We start from the raw sequence: 24062 nt of genomic DNA on the forward strand, positions 1-24062 counted from the left end.
AAATCTCTGGGGAAAAAAAATCAAGATATAATGCAAAGTCTTTATTTAAAACTGGTTCCCTCAAGTTCAGTTTGCTTATTAAATAAGACTATGCCTCTGTGATAGGCCAGGTCCCAGGAAGGACAGATATCATCATTCCACCTCTCACTGGGGGTAGAAAAGAAATCTGTAGTTTACAGGCTCCCGGATTCTCTGTATCTTATGTATATCCAATACTTAAATTGATATTTGTTTCAAAGAGCTAGTATCATCAAATTCTAATTCTATATAGCTGGCCACAGAATTTGATTCTTAAAAATTGGTTATTGAACTGAATTTATTTTACTAATCCCATTTATTTCAAAATAACCCTTCTGGTTGTCCACTTAGCAGGAGTGGGGAACCTTTTTTCTGCCAAGGGCCATATGGATATTTATAACATCATTCACTCAATATAAATTTATGTTGATAAATTTACACTCCTAGATTTGTTGAATTTTGAGTCCCCTCTATAATTGCCTTGGTAGGGCCAGACCAAATGGTTTTGTGGATCTATACAGCCAGCCCTCTTGCTGGATGTTTCCCACCCCTGACTTAAGAATATCTCCAAACTGGTGTTTGAACTCAGGCCTCAGGAGTAGCTGAGCTTGAATTCCTTTCCTTCGGTATCACACTTTTGGCCTAGCCAAAGAAACTTTTTATAAAATATATTTTTATTGATTTCAGAAAGGAAGGGAGAGAGAAAAATGGAAACCTCAATGATGAGAATCAGTGATTGGCTGTCTCCAGCATGCCCTCCCACTGGGGATTAAACCCGCAACCCGGGCATGTGCCCTGACCGGGAATCAAATCGTGACCTCCTGGTTCATAGGTTGATGCTCAAACACTGAGTCATGCAGGCCAGGCACATTTATTTTATTTTATTGCTTTTAGAGAGGGAGAGGGAGAAACATAGATGAGAACCATCAATCAGCTGGTCCTCCCCACCCCCCGCCCGCACCCCTAGGGATCAAACCTGCAACGTGGGCGTGTGCCCTTACTGGAAATTGAACTGGTGACCTCTCTGTGTATGGGGTGATGATGTTCAACCAACTGAGTTACACTGCCCAGGGCAACACAGAAACTTTTAAATGGAGTTAAAAGGGAAAATACAATATCTGAGATCCTAAAAAGCCCTCCAGCTAACATCTGTGCAGCACTACATCAAACAAGCTAGTATTTTCTATATGTCTAAAGAATGGAACTGAAAGTGGTATTAGAACTAAGGACAACGACAATGGCTTTCTGCTCAGTTTAGACATATTACACCATGAGTTTTAGAACAGAAAAGAAATAAGTCTAAAATAGGACAAGAACAGAAGAATGGTACCCCTTCCCAAAATAAAGTGTGAATAGAGGGCAATGGATTCTTTTTAGTTTTAATATTACTTAAATAATAAGAATATAGGAAAAATTCTATTAAATAATACAAGTGAGCCACAGAGTGAACTTGTAAGATTTTAACAAAGAAGGTCTAGAGGGAAAAAACCCTTTTGGATGCGAATAATAATATTTATGGACTGAAAACATCCTTGACAATAGTTATCATTTAGGTTTGAGGTAAATGCATTTACCTCAAAATATATTTTTTAAAAAATATTTTTATTGATTTCAGGGAGGAAGAGATAGAAACATCAATGGTGAGAGAGAATCATTGATCAGCTGCCTCTTGCATGCCCCTATTGGGGATTGAGCCTGAAACCCAGGCATGTGCCCTTGACCGGAATCAAACCTGGGACCTTTCAGTCCGCAGGCCAACGCTCTATCCACTGAGCCAAACCGGCTAGGGCAAGAATATTTGACATAAAAAGGACAGAATGTGGAAAAGGATGTTCCAACTATCCTCTCCATTCACACCCCAATTTGTACAGACTGCTCTGCTATTCCTGCCTTTCCTCTGTTTTAATTTCTTCTCAGTGGAACCATTGAGAAAACAGAAATAGTGATACTGAACCAGATATAAACAATTTCCAATGAAGACCTTAATAAATAGCTTTAAAACAAGCATTTTTAGGCTACAGCCATTATCCATTGGTAAATATGCATTTGTTGGCTTCTTTTTTCTTGGACAGTCAAATCTTGAAAGCTTCAGATGTTGTCCTCCAGAACTTCAAAGTATTTTATTTACTAAGGAATGGATTTCACTTACCTGCTTTATATTCTGGTGGCTACTCTACCAATATAAACTTAGTCTTCATAGATTTAAAAAATATATTTTCATAGCAGTAAGTCTGTATCCATTATTGTGAAGTTTGCTTTCAAGGGAATTTGATGTTCCATCATGAGTTAAATTATTTGCTCCCAAAGTAACTTCATTTGAAAGATGTCATAAAGTTCCTAGCTCTCTATTAAAATTCAAGCCATTCTGTCATGTAAATACAGTTAGATGGTGAAATCTCACCACCTTCATGGCAGTCGTCAAAAACCTTTAAAACAGAAAAATGTTTATATTCAAACTGAAGTTTTAAAAAAATTACTATACTAATAAAGTCAAATTAAATGTCAACTATAACTCAAATTTCTATTAACAAACTATCCAAGACCCAACCATTTACTTAAAGCACTATTAAAAACAAAACTTTCAAATTGAAAGAGATTAGGTCTGTATTTAAGGACATACTATAATTAGGCCTGCTCTGTGATCATAAAGTTACTTAATGGGAAACCTTTTACTATAGCATTAAGATGACCATGCTCACCTGCCCACTGGGAAAAGACTATTAGCAGGTAACACAGGAATACAAGGGAGATACATATATAAGAATGACTTAGTTTTGACTAATGAAATGTTTCCTGTTTAGCTACTTTCCTTTTTGTGAAGAGTGCTGAATAGAATTTCCAATACATTAGCCTTTTTTCTAATAATTGAAACCATGGCATAGAATGCTTAGCTATATAGGAAAGGGCCAGTATCTATAATAATAAAAGCATAATATGCTAATTAGACTGGACATCCTTCTGAACGAAGCCAGGGCTGCAAGGGAAGTCCCGGGTGCCTGCTGGCGGCCAGAGGGAAGCCTGGGTCCTGGGTACCAGAGGGAAGCCAGTGCCAGCAGCCGGGGGAAGGAAGGCCTACTCTTGCACAAATTTCGTGCATCGGGCCTCTAGTAATGAAATAAAACACAGACTAGTAGCCCATGAATATAAATGCGATGAGGGCTGGGACAGTCCCTATAGCACACAGTTGGCACTCATAAACTATATGGGAATAAATGAATGAATGAAGAGTACTTGGGCATACTGCAGGGGAAAGAACATTACCTCTGAATTTGAATCCTGGTTGTTACTGCTAAGCTATATACTCTTAGGTCTTTCTGAGCCTAAGTTCCCTCCTACTTAAGGGAAAATAACACCAGTAGCTCAAAGGGACATAAGGATTAAATGAAACCACATAAATCTTCAAAAACATGTCTGACTATGGTATGTTCTCAACAAATCTCATTTCTCACACTACTTAGGTTAAATGGTTAATAGTTGTCAAAAACTGTCCATTTTAGGGCCAAGAGCAGAAAACAGATTTCTTATGTAAGGCAATGGTTTGGTCATTAAATATCAAGATTACATGGAGGTTTGAGTAAATCTTGGTCAACCCTGAGAGTCAGAAAACTGGGGTGTGCTTGCTGGTATGTTATGTGACATTTGCACTTGGAGGTAGTCAATTGTAACATGAAGTCTCTTGAACTCACCGGGCAGAGTCCACAGGGGGCCCGGACCAAGCCCGTAGGTGGGATGATTGGATTGACTGCTCTGTACAGTTTCATGTGTCCGTCTACACTGCCAACTGTGCCTTCCTTTGCAGCGATGATAGTCATCTCCACTTTCCCATCATATATGAGTGTATTCAAGATAGTTTCAATGTCCTCCATGGACAACTCTACCTGTAAAGGGGATATATTAAAAAGGAAACAAAAAGGACAAAGACACATCCTTTTGGAGGGAGTTAAAAACAAGTCATCGAAAACACAGAGGCTGAACAATGATCCAAGTTAGCACAAACCACTCAAATGCTAGGGACAGAAATCTTACCTCAAACTGACTTTCATATCTTTGCTCTTTTACGTAAAACCTAGAAGTCTTGTAAAGCCAAGTTTGGCAAGAATTGGATGGAGATTTATAAAATGCTTGAGCAGAAAGGTACTTTAGACATAAAACAGTCGTTAGTCAAAATCACTAGTTTTTTTATAAATGAAAAATCTGGGAAATGAAAATGACTTGTCCAAATGTTCACTTCAGTTTCTTCTTTGATCATGAAAACCATTCAGCACAGTTTCCTTATGTATAGGACCTTATGTTATGGTCTTCAAAAAATATGCCGATACCACCATATATCTCATAAGAAGGAAAATACCAATAAATGACAGCTGATGTGATGACTGTTTGGCACATATATTGAAATGTGCCTGCCCTAGCTGGTTTGGCTCAGTAGATAGAGCGTCGGCCTGTGGACTGAGGGTCCCAGGTTCGATTCCAGTCAAGGGCACATGCCTGGGTTGTGGGCTCGGTCCCCAGTGTGGGGCATGCAGGAGGCAACCAATCAATGATTCTCTCTCATTGTTGATGTTTCTATCTCTCTCTCCCTCTCCCTTCCTCTCTGAAATCAATAAAAATATATATTTTTAAAAACAGAAAAACAGAAATGTGCCTGAGAAAGTCAGAACAAACTTCTGAAAGTGAAATGTACTACCAGGCTCTGCTCTGCTGCTCTATCTCCCAAGCTCAAATACACACAGTTCCGACAATGCCAATGGCAATGACCATCTTTGCCTAACTGGCTCAGGATAGTACTTTTTCAAAGTGGGTTCTGCAGAATATTCACAGGTTATCACCTGAAAAAAGGGTATGATAAGTAAGTTTTTAAAAATAAGATTAAAATTAGAAACTGAGTTCTGACCTTACTGATCCCCAATTCACAGATATATTTCCACACTTCGTGTGATGAAGCAAATGAACTATTTCTTTGTATCATTGGATTCTGTTTGCTTTCTCGGGCTGTTTCTGCCTATAAGGATAGACACATAAATCTCAGCAAGAACACTACTGTTTTATGAATATAATTTATACAGAGTGAAATAAACAGAACATATTTTGTTTAGTAAAAATCACCAATTTAATATGTCTATAAAACAAGATCTACAAAATTAAACATTCTTTATGAAGAAACTTAAAAAAAGAAATGATTGCTTACTCAATTATGCCTTACCTTGGTTTGTAGGAACTTAAAACACTGTTGGTTAAGCACCTCTACAAATTCAGATTCAAAATCCTGGTCACTGTACCAGGCTCCACCTGTCACAGACCGGTCAGGCTGCAGGTTATAGAGCATATACACCTTTTTTTTTGAGGCCTAGGAAAAAGCATGCACAGAAGACGTGCTTATAAGCTAACAATATCCCAAAACTAAGATGTGAAAAAAGCCCCAAACATTATATTTTAGAATTTTAGATTCACAGAATTATTGTGAAAATGGTATAGAATTCCATTTACCTTGTGATATTTTCCCTATTAGCATCTTACATTAATAGTGTACATTTGTTACAATGATGAACCAATATTGATATATTATTATGAACTAAAATCTATACTTTGTTCTATTTCCTCAATTTTTAAATAATGTCATTTTTCCTGGTCCATTTTCTCCCCAAGATACCACATCAGATTTAGTTGTCATGTCTCCTGAAGCAGATTTTAGTTTGTGACAGTTTTTAAGTGTCGTTATTGATGAACTTGCCAGTTTTGAGAATTACTGGTCAGGTATTTTGTAGGATGCCTTTAATTAGGATTTGGTCTGATGTTTTTCTTATGATTAGACTGGAAGAAAGATCAGAGATCAAATGACCTTCTTATCACATCACTAGAGGCCCAGTGCACAAAATTTGTGCACTCTGGGGGTCCCTCAGCCCAGCCTGCGCCCTCTTGCAGTCCGGGACCCCTCAGGGGATGTCTGCCTGCCAGCTTAGGCCCAATCCCTGAGAAGCTGGGCTTGCTGCTTCTTAGGGTTACCTTGGAGGTGGGAGAGGCTCCCACCACTGCTCTTGCACTCGCCAGCTGTGAGTCTGGCTACTGGCCAAGCAGCACTTCCCCTGTGGGAGTGCAATGACCACTGGGGGCAGCTCCTGTGTTGAGCGTCTGCCCCCTGGTGGTCAGTGCACGCCATAGCGACCGGTCGTTCTGGTCATTCCACCATAACGGTCACTGGGCTTTTATATATATAGATATTAAAGGTATCTGACTGTCACCAAGTGATGATTGTCATCAATATGACTTATCAGTGTTGACATTAACCTTAATCACCTGGCTAACAGTAGTGATTCACAGTTTTCTTCACTGTCGTTACTTTTTCCCCTGCCCTTTCCTTGGAAGAAAGTTACCATGTACCGCCCACAATTAAGGATTAGGAATTATGCTCTACTTTCTTTAGGGTGGAGTGTCTACATAAATTTGGAATTCTTCTGTATGGACTTGTCTAATCTGTCCCACTTATTTACTCAAACATCTCCTGGTATGGACTTATGAAAATTTATACTACTTGGTTTGCAACCTCAAAAATATCATGCTCAGTGAAAGAAGCCAGATCCAAAAAAAAAACATACACATGATTCCATTTATAGGAAATGTCCAGAATAGGCAAATCTATAGAGATAGAATGTAGATTAGTGGTTGTCAGGGCCTTGGGACAAGGAGGCTGGGGAGTGACTGCTAGTGGGGTCACATGTTGGGGTGAGGAAAATTTTTTAAAATCAGAAGCGTGTGATGGCTGCACAATCCTGTGAGTACATTAAAACCCAATGAATCAAAAAAAAAAAAAAAAAAACCCCAATGAATCATACCCTTTAAGAGGATTAACTTTATAATATGTAAATATCTCAATAAAGCTATCTATCTATCTATCTATCTATCTATCTATATATAAAACCCTAATATGCAAATAGACTGAACTGTGGAACTGAACAACCAAACAATCGGTTGCTATGATGTGCGCTGACCACCAGGGGGCATACGTGGAACATGGTGGGCATCAGCAGCAGGTGGCAGAGCGTGGAACATGGTGGGATGATGGAGCATGTGAGCGGGGGCATCAGACCAAGGCGGGGCGCTGGTCACCGTCATTGGGGCGAGCCTCTGGTGGTTACTTAAAATTCTTTGCTCCCGCGTGCCGCGGTCCCGTCCAGCGCTTGCACCTGTTGCCAGCACCCAGCGCTGGCACTGATCACTCAGCGCTGTCAGCAGGTGCAAGTGGTGGCTGCCGACCGTGATCATCCCTTAGGGCTTCTCCACCTCCCCCTGCTCCTGAGGGCGATGGGGGCCAGCAGCCACCTCTCGCACCCGCAGCTGGCACCCAGTGCCAGTCGCAATCTCTCGGTACCATCAGTGGGTGCAAGTGGTGGTTGCCAGCTCCAATTGCCACCAGAGGGCTTCTCCACCTCCCCCTGCTCCTGAGGGGTGATCGGGACAGCAGCCGCCACTAGCACCCACTGACAGCACCAGCCCCACTCACACCCACTGCTGGTGCTGGCCACAATTGCAAGCGGGGCTGGCGCCATCAGTGTGTGGGAGCAGCGGTGGGAGCAGGGCTGCCAGCAGACAGGGGACCCGGTCCTTGGTGGGAGGGGCCATGCGGGGGCGTGGAGGATGAGCCAAAACCCGCCCCTGTGCCCACTGCAGTCTCGCAGTGCACAGTTCCTTTCAAGGTGCACGAATTCGTGCACTGGGCCCCTAGTTAAAAATAAAGATGTAGGAGAATTGTAGAAATGAAGCTAGGAGATGGATATTCATTATATTATTTTCTTCACTTCTGTATATATTGGAACTTATCCATTAAAAATGTGAAACAAATAATATTCTAACTTAGGGAGTGGTATGACATAAAAATCATTGATAAATAAATTCAAATGAATATCAAATCTGTTTTTTTTTTGGCAATTCACCAATGTTTTTTATTTAATTTAATTTTTCAATTACAGTTGACATTCAATATTATTTTATACTAGAGGCCCAGTGTACGAAATTCGTGCACGGGGAGGTGTGTCCCTCAGTCCAGCCTGCACCCTCTCCAATCTGGGATCCCTCTCACAATCTAGGACTGTTGGCTCCCAACTGCTCGCCTTCCTGCCTTCCTGATTGCCCCTAACCGCTTCTGCCTGCCAGCCTGATCACCCCTAACCACTCCCCTGCCAGCCTGATTGATGCTTAATTGCTCCCCTGCCAGCCTGTTTGCCCCTAACTGCTGTCCCCTGCAGGCCTGGTCACCCCTAACTGCCCTCCCCTGCAGGCCTGGTCCCCCCCAACTGCCCTCTCCTGCTGGCCTGATCGCCCACAACTGCCCTCCCTTGCAGACCTGGTCCCTCCCAACTGCCCTCCCCTGCTGGCCAACTTGTGTCCACATGGGGGCAGCCATCTTGTGTTGGAGTGATGGTCAATTTGCATATTATTCTTTTATTAGATAGGATTAGATAGGATAGAGGCCTGGTCCACGAGTGGGGGCCGGCTGGTTTGCCTTGAAGGGTGTCCCAGATCAGGGTGGGGGTTCCCTTGGGGCATTGGGCGGCCTGGGTGAGGGGCCTGTGGTGGTTTGCAGGCTGGCCACGCCCCCTGGCAACCCAAGTGGAGGCCCTGGTATCTGGGATTTATCTATTTTCTATAATTTTTTAATTTATTTTTATTTATTTATTTATTTAAATTTCTTTATTGATTAAGGTATCACATATTTGTCCTCGTCCCCCCATTCCCATCCCACCCCCCTCCCCACTCTCTTCTATAATTGAAACTTTGTAGCCTTGAGCGGAGCCAAGCCTCCTGCTTGCTCCGTGGCTGCAGCCATTTTTGTTGGGATTTATTTATCTTCTATAACTAAAACTTTGTAGCCTTAAGTGGAGGCCAAGCCAGGCCAGGGCAGGTAGAAAGCTTGGCTTCCTCCATTGCCAGGGAAACCCAAGCCTCCTGCTCTCTCCATGGCCACAGCTAGCTTGGTTGGGTTAATTTGCATACTCACTCTTGATTGGCTGGTGGGCGTGGCTTGTGGGTGTAGTGGAGGTACTGTCAATTTGCATATTACTCTTTTATTAGATAGGATTTGTTTCAGTTGTACAGCCTTGTGGTTAATCATATACCCTACAAGTGATCCCCTGATATTTCAAGTACCCACCTGGCACCATACATAGTTATTACATTACTGACTATATTCACTATGCTATACTTTACATTCCTGTGATTATTTTGTAACTATCAATCTGTACTTCTTAATCCCTTTGTCTTTCACCCAGTCCTCCAAACTCCTTCCCCTCTAGCAACCATCAATTTGTTCTCCGTATCTGAGTTCGTTTCAGTTTTATTTATTCATGTATTTTGTTCTTTACATTCCAAATATAAGTACAATCATATATTTGTCTTTCTCTGACTCACTTAGCATAATACTCTCTAGGTCTGTCCATGCTATCATAAATGGTAAGATTTTATTCTTTCTTATGGCTAATATTCCATTATATATATTACCACTGTTTTTTTTATCCACTCGTCTACCTAGGTTGCTTCCATATCTTTGCTATGGTAAATAATGCAATGAGCATAGGGGTGCATATATTCTTTTGAATTAGTGTTTTGGATTTCTTCAGATATATACCCAGAAGTAGAATTGCTGGGTCATAAGGCAGTTCCATTTTTTAATTTTTTGAGGAACCTCCATAGTGTTTTCCATAGTGGCTGCATCAATTTGCATGAATATTAAATTCTTATATGCTGAAATTTGTGTTCAAGCAAACTTTAATCTAAGGGAATTTTGGCTCCTCTGATACTAAAATCAGTGAGGTCAGCAGATGTCCATGATGGACACAGCTCTGGAGCATGGAGCCCCTGAAGGATGTGATGGGTAGGGTGGGGTGAGGAGGACAAACTATGTGCTGGAAGAGATGATCCACCAAGGCAGGGATCTTTCTCTGACTTATTCACTAATATACTGCAAGCACACAGTAGATATTTGTTCAATGAGTAATCTAATATACCAGGATGAAGTAAATTATCTTACACATCACAAAATCCAGGAAAAATGTTCATGATTCCAAAAATTCTTTCCTAAATAGAGTAAATTAGCTTTAGATTTTTGAGTGGGTAAGAAGTGACATATCTAAGCAGCATCTCCAAACCAATTATGAGCTAAATTTTAAAATATCTTTTTTGATCAGTTGTTTTAAATCACAGCACAGCTTAAAGAACAATAAAAACCTGAAATATAGTTTGAGTAATATATATAGTAAACATTTGGAAGAAAAGAGAAAACTACTCACTGCTACAGACTTAACAGCTTTGATAAGCTTTTTACTTTCCAAATTCTTTAAAATTTTGTTAATTTCTGTTAATGGCAAATTACTTTTATACCGGATGTCTCTGCTCCATATTCCTATAAGAAAGTAAAGTAAAATAAGTTTAAAACTATAGGATTTGTGTTTATAATCCCGTTGCTTATATCTCATTCCAAAACCAGCAAAATATATATCTATATATTGCTAGGGCATAGCTATAGGAAAAATTAAATGACATAGAGGTAAGAATCTCATATAAAGTAACAAAAATATGCAAAACAACATGTTATATGTTCTATTTTCTATAGAAATTTCTTAGAATCCTAGTGTGGAGCCTTTTTAAAAACAAATGAAAAGGATATTTTGTAATGGAAGAAAAATCTTTTTTTTTTTTTTTTTTGGAAGAAAAATCTTGAATGCTATTAAATTTATGCAGTCATGTGCTACATACTGACATCTCAGTCAGTGATGGACCGCATGTCTCCTAGTGGGTCCAAAAGATTGTAACAGAGGTGAAAATTTCTATAATCTGGTGTCCTAATGTAGCCCAACTCATTACTCATGTGTTTGTGGTAGTGCTAGTATAAACAAACCTACCAGTCGTATAAAAATACAGCACATACAAGTATGTACAGTACATAATACTTGATAAGTGACTATTTTACTGGTTTACGTATTTACTATACTATACTTATCATAAATTTAGAATGTACTCTACTTATAAAAAAAAAAAAAGTTTACTGTAAAACTATGCTGCAGTAGCCTCACCTATCCCTAGTCTCATACATCTCGGGTTTACTGTGTCTCTTGATTGTATCCTTTTCTTTTGTGCTTGATTTAATCTTGTGTTGTTTTATACAGTAACATGCTGTATAGGCTTGTAGCTTAGGAGCAATAAGCCATATACCATATAGCCTAGGTATGTAATAGGTTTATATCATCTATGTTTGTGTAAGTAAACTCTATGATATTTGCACAAGAACAATAAAATCACTTAACTATGCATTTTTCAGAATTTATGCTTGTTGTTAAGTGGTGCTTGACTGTCTCCTCCATTCCCTCCTGCATCCCAACCTGTTTTCTATAAATTTCACATCAGATTATATATGTAAAACACAAAATTAAGTTTGGGCTACAGTCAGCTGCAATCTTCAAGGGAGAGCAAAAAAACCCTTTATGTGAGCACCTATATCCATTATTTATACACTACATTCAGGAGATGGAAAATAGGAAGATTATAGTTCTTATAGCCACTAAACAGCCTGCACAGGGAGGTTTAATTTTTCTTTCAAAGAAAGAAAGAGTGTTATATGTGAAAAGGGAATATTATGTAAAAATATTTTGCCATATTTTCTTCCCAATGCAGAGGTATAATGAGGTAAGAACTTTTTTCAACACAGAATGGCTTTTTCATATATCTATTTTTAGTGGTTTTAGATTACATCATAAATGTTAAAGCTAACGGATCAAATAGATCCTAAATTGTAATAAACAGCAATTTATTTTATTTTTCTTTATAAGCAGCAATTCAGATATAGTTCTTCAATGAAGTTAGAGAAACTAAATAGCTGTTGAGGGACCTAGTCAGACATTGCCACACTGCCCTTCATATCTCTGTTTGTTTTTTGAAAAACCAGAGAGATTTTATTAGCCACAATTTACATATGATGAAGAAACTAAGGCTTTCCCAAGTATAAATAGGATTTAAAAAAGGACCTTAAGTTTTATTTTGGATAATACATTCACATGGTTCAATATTTGGAAGTTTCTTTCCATTCCTGCTCAGTTACCTAATCCCTGCCTTCTTTGAGGCAACAATGACATCACTCCACATGTCCTTCAAGCATATGTGTAGTACAGGGTGGGGCAAAAGTAGGTTTACAGTTGTTCGTATGGAAAATAATAATTAATAAAGAATACACCATTTCGCATACTCACAATTGTAAACCAACTTCCTCTTCCTCCCCAACCTCCACCCTCCACCCATGTAGAAGTATATTATTTTCCTCTCCTTTTTATATAAGTGGCAGCACAGATGCTGATCCATTCCCTAAGACAGTGATGGCGAACCTATGACTCGCATGTCAGCACTGACACGCATAGCCATTTCTGATGACACGCGGCCGCTGAGGTGGCCGCAGGCCGAGGATGAAACATTTACAAAATAATGTTTTTTCCTCAAAGTGACACACTACCCAAGTTATGTTCAGTTTTTTGGCGAAGTTTGACATATCAAGCTCAAAAGGTTACCCATCACTGCCCTAGGAAGACAGAATCTCAGTCCCTATATCTGGTCCAAAAGTCAATGTTTTTTCTGCTTCTTCCTTCACATGCTTACCTTTATTTCCTGCATCCTCTATGATCTGATATACTAGTTTTTCTTGGTTATCTGATCCCTTCATTTTACTGCAGGGGGATAAAGTAGAATTAAAAAGGTAAAGAGGTACAGGATAATCTAATAATCTACATGACCACTCCAATGAATCAGCAGATAAGGTCATCACATCGACTTATTTACCAAAATAAGGACTTACCTTAAAAAGAATGAGACAGGGCTGTATGTACCAGAATGAAAAGATGTCCAAGACAGAGTAAGTGAAAAAAAACAAGTTGCAAGACAGTATGAATAGAATGATCCCATTTTTTGTTAAAAAAAGAAAAAAAGAGAGATTATATATAAATATATAATCATCTATATATCTAGAAGAAAAAATATATACCAAATTATTATAAGCAGTTATTTCTGGGAAATGAGAACTCATGATAGGAGGCAGGGATGATATGCTAGAGGTTTACATTATGCAATTCTGTATTGGCTTTTTTCCAAAAACATATATTACTTTGGTAATAATCAAAGTTTTCTTAAAATGATGTGATTATGTGCTTACCCAGCATTCTGAGAATCCTTTATTCTATACAGAAGGCCTGTATTGCTCCTTAAGAGATCCAACTGACCCTAAAAATTTTAAAGATAGAAAATAGCAGTGAATTACTTTGGAGATACATCAAATCTAATGACAAATGTTAATGCATTCTTTAGTATTTTACACAGACTAATTATCCTACCTCCCATAGTTATTTGTCAGTTCTTAACTTGAGATTTAAATTTCCCCCTATCACATACAGTGCATTTTTTAAAATTTAGCTCTTTATCTCATCATTTTCTAAAATATTAATGTCTAATAATTACTTATATGCTCGATCCTGGCTTGGTTATATAATCAATGTATAAAGAATTATAAACAAGCATCTTTAGAACATTTTAATAGAAAGTTCACTTGTCCTCAATAAATTGTGATTCAAATTAAAACAAATTCAATAAATATAAATAAGTATAATCCAAATAAAATATAATTTACATAATATAAAGTTCAAATAAAAACTAACATATAAAAAACATTTTTTAACACGATGATTAAACTTTACAAAGTTAATAGTGACATTTACTGATATGTGTGATTTCTATTTGTGTTACATGGAAAATTAGGCAGAAGAGTCAACCATGAATAAAAGATCCGCAGTTTTGTTTTTCTGTAACAAGTCAAAAGTAAAATAAAGCATGTTTTAACATACTTCTAAATTTCCTTGGGTCTGAACCACTGGGCTTCTGGCAGTTTGGGGAAGACGTGGCTAAGAGGCCCCATTTCCATGTTGAGACTGGGCAGACCCATGATTTGGAAATGGGTTTACATATGGCTGAACAGTAATGCCCTCCCTCCCCAGACCCCATTAAGTAGCAAAACTGAACCACAAAGTTCAATTTAGAGGTTCCATTCAGTCATTTAACTCAACCTATGAACATTTAATGAACCAGTACTATGATTGTTGTTTGTGGGTATGAACATGAATTCTAAAAGCGAATAATACACCTAACTTCAATACCATCTGGTTGGCGTTAAGATAGAGGTAAGTAATGGGTGGGATGGGCTCTCAGAGAAGAAGCTATGGCCCAATCTGGGATTCAGGGAGGCTTCCTGGAGACAACAGCAGAGCTGAGTCTTAGAGGATAATGAGGAGTTAGTCTATTATGATAAGCTTTTTACTTTAAAAAGAAGGGGAAGAAGGGCCTTCTAAGCAGGGAAGACAGCATGAGCAAAGGACCTGAGGTATGCAACAGCCTGATGTGGTCCCTCTGAAACCTAACTTATGAGACACAATGATGGCAAAAGAGGAGATAGGTAAGGAAGGTAGAGGCTCAATGTGGTCAACCCATAAGTTTTGACTTGAATCTCTAGCACTGAAAGAAGTATTTCTGGTGGGGAAGTGACTTGGTCAGATCTGTATTTAAGACACATCAGACTGTCTGCTCTGAGGCAGATGAAGACAGGAGAGGCAGTTGGGATGCACTGTAATAGTCCAGGTAAAAGCCAAGAGCCAGAACACATGCAGGGGTCATAGGAATGGAAATGGGGAGAGAAATTTGAGATTTATTTAAGAGGCAAAATCAGTAATAACTTGTGATTTATTGATAATTACTCTTGCTTAAAACTCTTCAATAGCTCTACAACTGACTACAGCCTATAGCCAACAGGATTGGCAGTAGGTGGGGTCAGTCACAGAGATAGTAAAAAAGAGAAAGATACTGAATATGATTTTCAGACAGAAAAGAAAGGGTTAAAAGAGTGGTCAACGGACAAAACCACTTTCTATTGCCACAACCTCCTAGCATCCCTTCCTCTATCTGTCCTGGAGCTGAAGACCTTCATCATAATGAAATGACTAGAAATCATCAAGAGTCCTTTTTCCCCTGGTGCTAAAACAAGGTCAGCAATCTGGCTCACTGCTTGTTTTTATAAATAAAGTTTTATTGGGACACAGCCACACCCATTTGTTTACGTGTGGACCATAGCTACTTTCTTGAAGAATTATCTCTTATAATAGAAATCAAATGGCCTGCAAAGCCTAAAACATATACTATCTGGCACTTTATACAAAAAGTTTGCCAACCCCTGAACTAGTAGGTTGAAGGGAACATTTTAACAGGAAGTTCACTTGTCCTCAAACCTCCATATCCAGATCCCTTAGAAATCCAACAAAGCTGGTAGATTTAAAAAAGCAAATCAGCCTTAGCCCTGGCCAGGTAGCTCAGTTATTTAGAGTGTTGTTCTGATAAACCAAGGCTGCAGGTTGGGACACATACAAGAAACAACCAATGAATGCATCAATAAGCGGAACAACAAATTGATATTTCTCTCTCTCTCTTTCTCCCTCCCTCTAAAAAAAAATCAATAATTTAAAAAAAGCAAATCAGCCTTCAGATGATTCCTTATCATAGAAATATTTTACCTAATTGCTATTAAGAGAAATGCTCTCAGGACATGGGAATTTTGATGATAGGGGAAAGGAAGGAGAAACAGGTAGATTTAGAACATGGGGTACCACTAGGACAGGAGAGGAGAATGACATTAGGGCTCCAGGAGAACAGAAAAGGTAAGACTAGGTAGAAGGGATCCACTTAAAAAAAACACACCCACTGCTATCACTGGGGGCTGAGCCTGCACTTCCTCCCAGGGGCCCAGCACTGTTAACATTTAACTGGACTCATTCCTGCTTCTTGAAATGCTCAGGGTGAGATTGTGGAGTGACACCTTAATGAGGTGGCTCTGTGATGATTCACAGAAAAATCAGGGGGATGTGTTTCATAGGGAATGGCCAACACCAGGAGTAGGAAGCAAACAGAAGGTCAGAAGAAACTATGCCTATGTGCCTTTATGTATCTTAATGACAATTAGGTTAACAAATAAAGCAGTGTGAGCTGTTTCCTGGTTTAGAATCTTATCAGTCACAACCTAACACACCTTTCAATGTTTCTTTTTTTAATAACAGTGTTTTGTTTTATTTTTTAAATTTATTGATTTCAGAGAGGAAGGGAGAGGAGAGAGAGAGAGAGAGAGAGAGAGAGAGAGAGAGAGAGAGAGAGAGAAACACATCAATGATGGGAGGGACTCACCCACTGGCTGCCTCCTGCATGCCCCACAATGGAGATTGAGCCCACAACCCAGACATGTGCCCTGACTGGGAAACGAACCATGACCTCCTGGTTCATAGGTTGATGCTCAACTACTACATCATGCCGGCCAGGCTCTTCCAATGTTTTTATGAGTAATAATAGGAAGTAATGACAATGGTAATTTAAAAATGTAATTACATTAACTAGTTGGATTCACCTTACCATAGACAACAGTCTATTGATTGCCACTGCCCGCTGCTGAGCTTCTATATGAGGCATTTCATTTTGAATAACTTGGTCTGTGATTCCGTGAGGGAACTGGTGGCATAATTCTATAATCCTAGGAACAAAGGCATTAATGATATCATTCTTATTTCAAGTGGGGTTGGGGGGAAAACTAGCAGAACAATTTGTAATTGTGTCTTCACATTTAGCAGACAGTTTGGGTTTCTATGATGGTTCTGAATCAAAGCTTTCAAAATACATGTTTACATTATTATTTAAGGAAAACATTTTTCTCACTAATATGAATTCTAAATTAGAACAAAAGTCAAATGAAAACAGAAAAAAATATTAACGCTGCAGCTTCAATTTTCTCAGATGCAAGTACACAAAGTTAGGATTCAGTGTATTGGGCAGCCATAAGTCTGCAAGCAGGAGCCAAATCAGATATTTCTGGTGGGAAGCCAAAATTTATGACAATTCACAACTGGGTCCTGTTTTTGAAATTATCCCTACCAAACAGAAATAAGCCCAAATATTCACACTGTCATGGGATCCTCATATGCTATTCATAATAGTTTGAGAAAATTGTTTGCTTTTTTTAAAACTATGTGGTAATCGAACAACAGTAGAGCACTGCTAGAAAATTACAAAATTGAGAGGCTTTAGGTGCCCTACAATATTGACTTAAATTCCGCACCGAAACCATTTGTGGCTTAATGTTGCTTTGTAATCACAAACTGCACCCTGATTTCGCCCACACGTCCTGTCGTGGGAGTTCCCATAGCGACAAGGGCCACTTGGGATCAGAACACGTATCCTCAAGTCCTTAGGTAAAAACGCCATCTCCTGAGCGTCGATCACCTTCACACAGGAAGGTAGTGCATCATCACAACTTCCCCAACAGCATCGGGACAGCTACACAAAATTGCAAACTGTCAAACTCCTTTTGAATTTCTTAAGAGTTTTGTTCTTCGGGAGTGGGAAGGGGATCCAGACCCGGCAATCCCCTCCCTGCGTGCTCACTGAACTTGTCCGGTATCTCCCGACGGTCCCCGGAGAAAGGGTCCGGCTGCCCAAATGACCCGCCGGGAACCGAGCCTCACCCACTGACTTACCTGTTTTCTATTTCTACTGGATCCGCGTCGGGCGGCTGCAGCTTCACCTTCACCTCAGCCATGAGGACGCGGTTCCTATACCAGAGGGGTGAGAATCGCGTACCGGCCTGACAACCAGCGGTGCCCGAGCGATGGGCCTTCTTCCTTGTGTCGCAGCCGGTCCTTCCTTGTCTGTCGGCTTGAGGTGACCACGCCGCGCCTGCTCCGCCTCACTCACGGGCGCCGCTACATCCTCTTATTCTTTTTTTTTTTAAACATTTTCCCCTTACATCCTCTTATTCTTGCTTCCAGAATGTCAATGCCTGTCGGGCGAACGAGTTTCCTTTCCTCATTCTGAGTTGAGACGCCACTTTTTAGCATTTTCCAACCTCTGAGAAGGCGTATTCTCGGACGCCTACGGTTCCTGCGGGTACCACTCTCCCAGTCAAACGTCACGGGTGGAGCTGGTTGCTAGGAAGCCATTTTTCCGCCAATCACCTGCTCAGTTCTCAGTAGGCGGGGCGAGGCTCGCAGCGTCAGTGGTAACCGAGACCTTGACCAAGGAGAAGGCAGGAGGCAGTGAGAGGTGGGCTAGCTCGCTGCGGACGGCGGAGGTACCCCCGCGGTGAGAGGTGGAGCGCCTGGCTGGGGACGGCGGAGGTACCTCGGAGGGCTTAATTCTGTCTTGGTGGCCGCTGATAGAGGAAGAGGTGGAGGAGGAGGAGGAAAAGGAGGTGGGGGAGGACCTCCCTCAATCCTGCGGAGAAGAGGAGGACCTCCCTCAATCCTGCGGAGAGGAGGAGGAGGACCTCCCTCAATCCTGCGGTAAGGAAGAGAGAGTCTCTGACTGCCCCCCATGGGCGGGGGCCGGGACCAGACGGGGTTCCTGATCTGAGCGGCCGAGTGTGGGTGGATGGAGTTGGGGGTTCGGGTGCTGTTTTCCCCACAATGCCATTTGGGCCTGTTGGATTGGTCTACTTCTTGATCCCTTTCTTGGGGCCCACTCGCCGCCCCGGCCTTCCAAGGGCAGCTCCTAGTTACTGCGCGCGAATTACTCCCTCCACAACTATTTTTATTTTATATTATTTCTTTATATGTTTTTATTGATTTTTAGAGAGAGAGGAAGGGAGAGAGATAGAAAGAAATATGGATGACGACAGAGAAACATCGATCAGCTGCCTCCTGCACGCCCCCTACTGGGGGTAGAGCGCGCAACCAGGGCATATGCCCTAACCAGGAATCCATCAGGTGACGCTCGACCACTGAGCCACACCAGCAGGGCTCAACTATTTTTATTTTAACTGCCTCTCACATAAATGGAAATGTGAGTTTGAGCAAGTGTCCCAAGTCCAGCCATCCTTTCCTAGGGGCTAGTGATCTGTCATTATTTGCAGTTCAAATTCTTGACCTCTACCCTGGAACTATGGTAACCAGGCATTAAGTTCATTCCTCCATTTGTTTATCTCATTTTTGGGAATGCTGTCTGTGACAAAACTAAAACCCCAAGATATTCAGAGCAGCATTATTTAGAATTGCAACCACCAAAACTAGTAATATCCTTAAAATCCAACCACAAATTGATAAATAAGATTATATAAGCATATGGAAAATTGTAAATAATAGTGATGGTGCAATAAGTAAACTATAAAAATGGAATAAATATGTTGAGTGAAATCTATCCATAATCATTGGAATTTGAATAGGGTAAAGAGTGATGGGAAATGGTTGCTATATTAAGGGGGGGTGTTTTTCCTCCTGAATCCTTCGCATATTAAAAATTATGACACTGCCCAGGGAATAGGTCAGTAAAGCCTTCACACTCATACTTATTCATAAATATAGTAGATGGAGTGGGAGACTTTTGTATATGTTGCTTACTTTTTATATTGGTGCCATCTTTCTTTCATCTGAGGCTTGATACTCTGTCATCCTTCTAAAGTTTCTTTGCTTTCAAATGCAAGAATTACTTGGTGACAACTGTAGGACCGGGAACCTGGAGCTTTCCCAAAATAGCTGACTCTAAATTAACATTTCATGCTGCATACAAAGTTACTTCTGTTACTCTGGCATGATGACTTACCCTGAAGCCAAGAGAGGTAGCACAGGAATAAAAGGCAGGAAAGGCTGATAATGATCCAGAGGAAGCTCAGACCAGATTATTAGTGATGGTCTCTGTTCTGATGCGTTCATTTAATTTGCCCATCTATATATATAAAAGCCTAAGTGACTGGCTGACTAGCCGGTAGCTATGATATGCACTGACCACCAGGGGGCAGACGCTCAATGCAGGAGCTGCCAAGCGACAGCAACTTTGCAAAGTGCCCTTTCACACTCTGGGACCCCTTGGGGGATGTCAGACTGCCAGTTTTGGCCCCATCCCTGCAGGCCAGGCTGAGTGACCCCACCGGTGCACGAATCCATGCACCAGGCCTCTAGTTTAAAATAATTCCCTTTGCCAAGCTGGTGTGGCTCAGTGGTTGCTCATCAACTTATGAACCAGGAGGTCACAGTTCGATTCCTGGTCAGGGCACATGCCCGGGTTGCAGGCTCAATCCCCAGTGCGGAGTGTGCCAATCAATGATTCTCTCTCATCATTGAGGTTTCTGTTTCTCTCCCTCTCCCTTCCTCTTTGAAATCAATTAAAAATATATTAAAAAAATAATTCCTTTCCCCCATCTCATTCATTCATGCTCTTTTCCCAGGAGTAAGGTAATCATTTAGATAATCAAAACTCCACAGAAGACCTCAATAGCAAAAATACAGCTGAAGCAATAATTATTTCAAATAAATATTGAATAATATTTTAAGGTGATATAGTAATAGTATTCTCTTTAGTTTTTACTAGCTTTACTGTATTTAAATGAGGTACTTCTCTTCAGCATGTGTGTTCAAATATATGTGGCCATTGGAATTTATTTTCATCTACTTTTTTAAAAATGTAAGCAGGGAAAATGACTGCTGGTTCAGTGTGTGTTCCTCAGATCATACCACTGCGAGTGCCTCAGCCTGGAAAAGCCAACCATGAAATTGATAACAATACACTTGTGGAAATGAAGTCAGGTAAAAATAAAACATATTTGAAATGCTTTAAAATAGCATGGTCATAGTCTTTATGTTCATCTGGTTGTTGATTTTCTTCTTTGTATATTTTCTATAACCAGGACCTTGAGAAGTTTATAAAACTTCCAACATTTGCAACACTCATACCATCAAGTTTATAAAATGGTGTATACTAGTATTTAGATTGAGATGGTTAGCTTTGACTACCCTTTCATTTGTATAGGTACTTGACTCACTTAGGCCACGGTAAGATGTCCCAGTGCTTCCCCAAATGTTCCCAGGATGTTCATTATTTTGCTGGGATAATAAATTTGATATACTAACACAGGCTCTCCACTCATGTTGGAGGTTGAATCCTCGCTTTGACAACCTCTAGTAATTTTTGGTATATTAATTAGCCTTTCTGAGTCTCAGTTTCCTCATTATAAGATAGTGATGATAATATCTATTATTTAGAGCCATTTGAGGATTAAATGAGTTGATATGAGGTATGCAGGGTCTGGCGTGTAATAATGCCAAAATAAATCTTAGCTGTTATTATAAAATTAAAGCCACCTATTATTACAAAGCAATATTTTGTAATTATTATTACAAAAAACAAATCTTAGCTATTATAACAAAAAACATTTCCTACTAATGCCAGAGTGGGTATATGTATATATACACATATATACATATATACACAAATATATATTTACATATACATATGTATACTATAAGGGAGAGGGAAAGTTTTATAGATAAAGCGTATGAACAAGTACTTGTTTAAAACAGACTGAGGCCCTGACCGGTTTGGCTCAGTGGATAAAGTGTGGGCCTGTGGGCTGAAGGGTCCCGGGTTCGATTCCAGTCAAGGGCATGTACCTTGGTTGCAGGCACATCCCCAGTAGCGGGTGTGCAGCTGATCGATGTTTCTCTCTCATTGATGTTTCTGACTCTCTATCCCTCTCCCTTCCTCTCTGTAAAAAAATCAATAAAAAATATTAAAAAAAACACAACAGACTGAGATTCCAATGTACTTTATTAAGTGATATGTGTAAAAATTATTTCTGTTTTTATGTTATGACCCCTGTGCTTCCTAGGCCAAGAGTTCCAACTAAAAATATATTACATTATACTGTCTCCCTTTATCATAAAAGCTAATATTATTTTTTTTAATTTTCAAAGCAAAATACAAATTTTAATATATGTGCCCATGTCTCATAGAAATTGAATGTTTATTGACAAATGATGATTTGAATAATAGGGTATCCAAATTCTCTAATATTAAAAATGTCTCATCAATAAGAGGTTCTATAATTCAGTAACAAAAAGAATAATAATAACCCAATAAAAAATGAACAAAGGATGTGAAAGGACATTCTATAGGAAAGGAAATATAAGTGTCTCTTAAACGTGAGAATATGCTTCTGCCTACCCCTTTACCTGCTTGCTGAGCAGACCTTATCCTCTGCTTTATTACTCCATTGCATTTAATTACCATTGAACAGATTGTATATCATTTTTGTTTTTTTACTGTCTGTGTGTCCTTCCTAAAATGGAAGCTCCATGAGAGCAGGGACTTTGGTCACTGGGGTATCCCCAGTGCCTAGAACAGTGTCTGCTACATAATAGGTACTTGGTAAGTATTTGTTGAAGAAATCAGTGAATCTTACTCAAAATGTAAGAAATGTGAGTTAAAACAACAAGATAATAACAGATTGGTAAAAATAAAATACCTAACAGATTGGTAAAAATAAAATAATTGATAGCACACGATATGGGTGTGTGGGTAAACAGGCACTTTCATGAATTGCTGGTAGCAGTGCAAGTTGTTTCAGCTCCCATGGAGGGAAGTTTGGCAATATTAACCAAAATTACAAATGTACATACCTTTTGACTCAACAGTGCTAGTTCTACATATTTTACAAATATACTTATAAAAAGAAGGTTTTTTTCAAGGTTATTCTTTACAGTGTTTGTAATGGCAAAAGAAAGAAAAAGAAAACATTCAGATGTCCATCTGTAGTTTCATCTCTATAAAGAGAGAATACAACACAGCTATACCAAAGAATGAGGTCACTCTTTATGTATCAGTATAGAACAATGTACAAGATATATTGTTAAATGAAAAATAGAAATGTGTGGAACAGAGTATGATATACCACCTTTGTATAAAAAGAGTAAGTGAAATAACACATACATTTATGCTTGTATTGATATATAATATTTTTGGAAGGATAGTCAAGATTCCATTGATTGCCTTAGGGCAGCTGATGTTGGGAGTGGGAAGGAGAGCTTTAATTGTCTATCATTTTTTGACATTTTGAATCTAGATTTATATTAATTTATTACCTTTACAAATATTCCAAGATTGTAGGAATGAATCATTTACCAAGTCCAAGTATAAAAGCATTTCTTAAGCAATACTAAAAAAAAAAAAAATAGCTCCTGCTTTCTAAATGGCTGTTCTAGTTTTAAAATAGACCCCTACTCTATTTGAATTAATGCCCTATTGGAAATGCAGAATAGCATAGTGGTTCAAGAGCGTGGGCTATGGATCCAGCTTACCAGGAGTCAAATCACAACTCTGCTGTTAAATGACAGATTTCTCAAGTTTTCTCAACTGTAAAGTGGGTATAAAATAGGGCCTATGTAATGGGATTGTGCAGATGAAATGAGCTTATTCATGTAAGGCACAGTGCATACCATAGAGAAGGAACTCAATTATTGTTATTGGTATTCATTTCTACAATATATTTAAAAATCTCATTAAATAATGGACCCATCAGCATTATTCAGGGACTTGGTACTTTAATGCTAACTGCAGTTATCCTATTTCGGGTTTTTCAGATACCCCAGATGTCAGCATATATTATACCTTGGATGGCAGCAAGCCTGAATTTCTAAAGAGAATTGGTTATGGTGAAAATACTACATTTAAGTATACAAAGCCTATTACTCTGCCTGATGGAAAAATACAAGTTAAAGCTATTGCAGTCTCTAAGTAAGTTAAGAGCATGGTGATTAAAATGACTTTATAATATAATGATGTTTTAATTTTCTTTCTTTCAGTGGGAATTAGTGCTGGACTAGAGGGCATAAAAGAAAAATTATTTTAATTTCAGCATACATCTGTAACTTTTGATTTTTGTCTTCTGCTAAGGTATACTGTAAAGTGCAGAAATCATAAGAGTACAACTTAATGAAGTGCTACATATATTAATAATATTATGTTTTTATTTTGAACTAGTGGCCCAGTGCATGAAATTCATGCACGGGCGGGGGGGGGGGCCTGTTGGCCCTCAGCCCAGCCTGCACCCTCTCCAATCTGGGACCCCTCGAGGGATGTCCGCCTGCCCGTTTAGGCCCGATCCAAGTGGGATCGGGCCTAAACGGGCAGGCGGACATCCCTCTCACAATCCAGGACTGCTGGCTCCCAAC

The 24062-nt window shown here is 39.5% G+C and overlaps 2 protein-coding genes across 4 annotated transcripts in view; one reads left to right on the top strand and one right to left on the bottom strand.

Moving 5' to 3' along the window:
• Window positions 1–974: 974 nt before the first annotated feature.
• POLR3F (RNA polymerase III subunit F) lies at window positions 975–17732 on the bottom strand. 3 transcript variants are annotated; one of them, XM_054724367.1, is made up of 9 exons: window positions 17601–17732; window positions 16483–16600; window positions 13199–13266; window positions 12649–12716; window positions 10296–10408; window positions 5219–5362; window positions 4910–5017; window positions 3705–3896; window positions 975–2444 (listed from the first exon to the last, which is right to left on the bottom strand). In XM_054724367.1, the coding sequence occupies exons 1-9, from the start codon at window positions 17660–17662 to the stop codon at window positions 2367–2369; spliced, it is 951 nt and encodes a 316-aa protein (XP_054580342.1). In that variant the 5' UTR covers window positions 17663–17732; the 3' UTR covers window positions 975–2366. The 3 variants fall into 3 exon arrangements, with proteins under 3 accessions (XP_054580342.1, XP_054580343.1, XP_054580341.1); XM_054724368.1 differs by lacking the exon at window positions 5219–5362; XM_054724366.1 differs by lacking the exon at window positions 975–2444 and having other exon boundaries at window positions 3564–3896.
• A 2783-nt stretch (window positions 17733–20515) lies between these two features.
• The window catches only part of DZANK1 (double zinc ribbon and ankyrin repeat domains 1), a 65686-nt gene continuing 62139 nt past the window's right edge, over window positions 20516–24062 (top strand). The window contains exons 1-2 of the mRNA XM_028144906.2: window positions 20516–20639; window positions 23472–23625. Coding sequence (XP_028000707.1) covers window positions 20531–20639; window positions 23472–23625 — 263 coding nt within the window. The 5' untranslated portion in view covers window positions 20516–20530. The remainder of the gene's footprint in view (window positions 20640–23471; window positions 23626–24062) is intronic.

Source organism: Eptesicus fuscus, chromosome 12, assembly GCF_027574615.1.
Source record: "Eptesicus fuscus isolate TK198812 chromosome 12, DD_ASM_mEF_20220401, whole genome shotgun sequence".
NCBI lineage: Eukaryota > Metazoa > Chordata > Mammalia > Chiroptera > Vespertilionidae > Eptesicus > Eptesicus fuscus.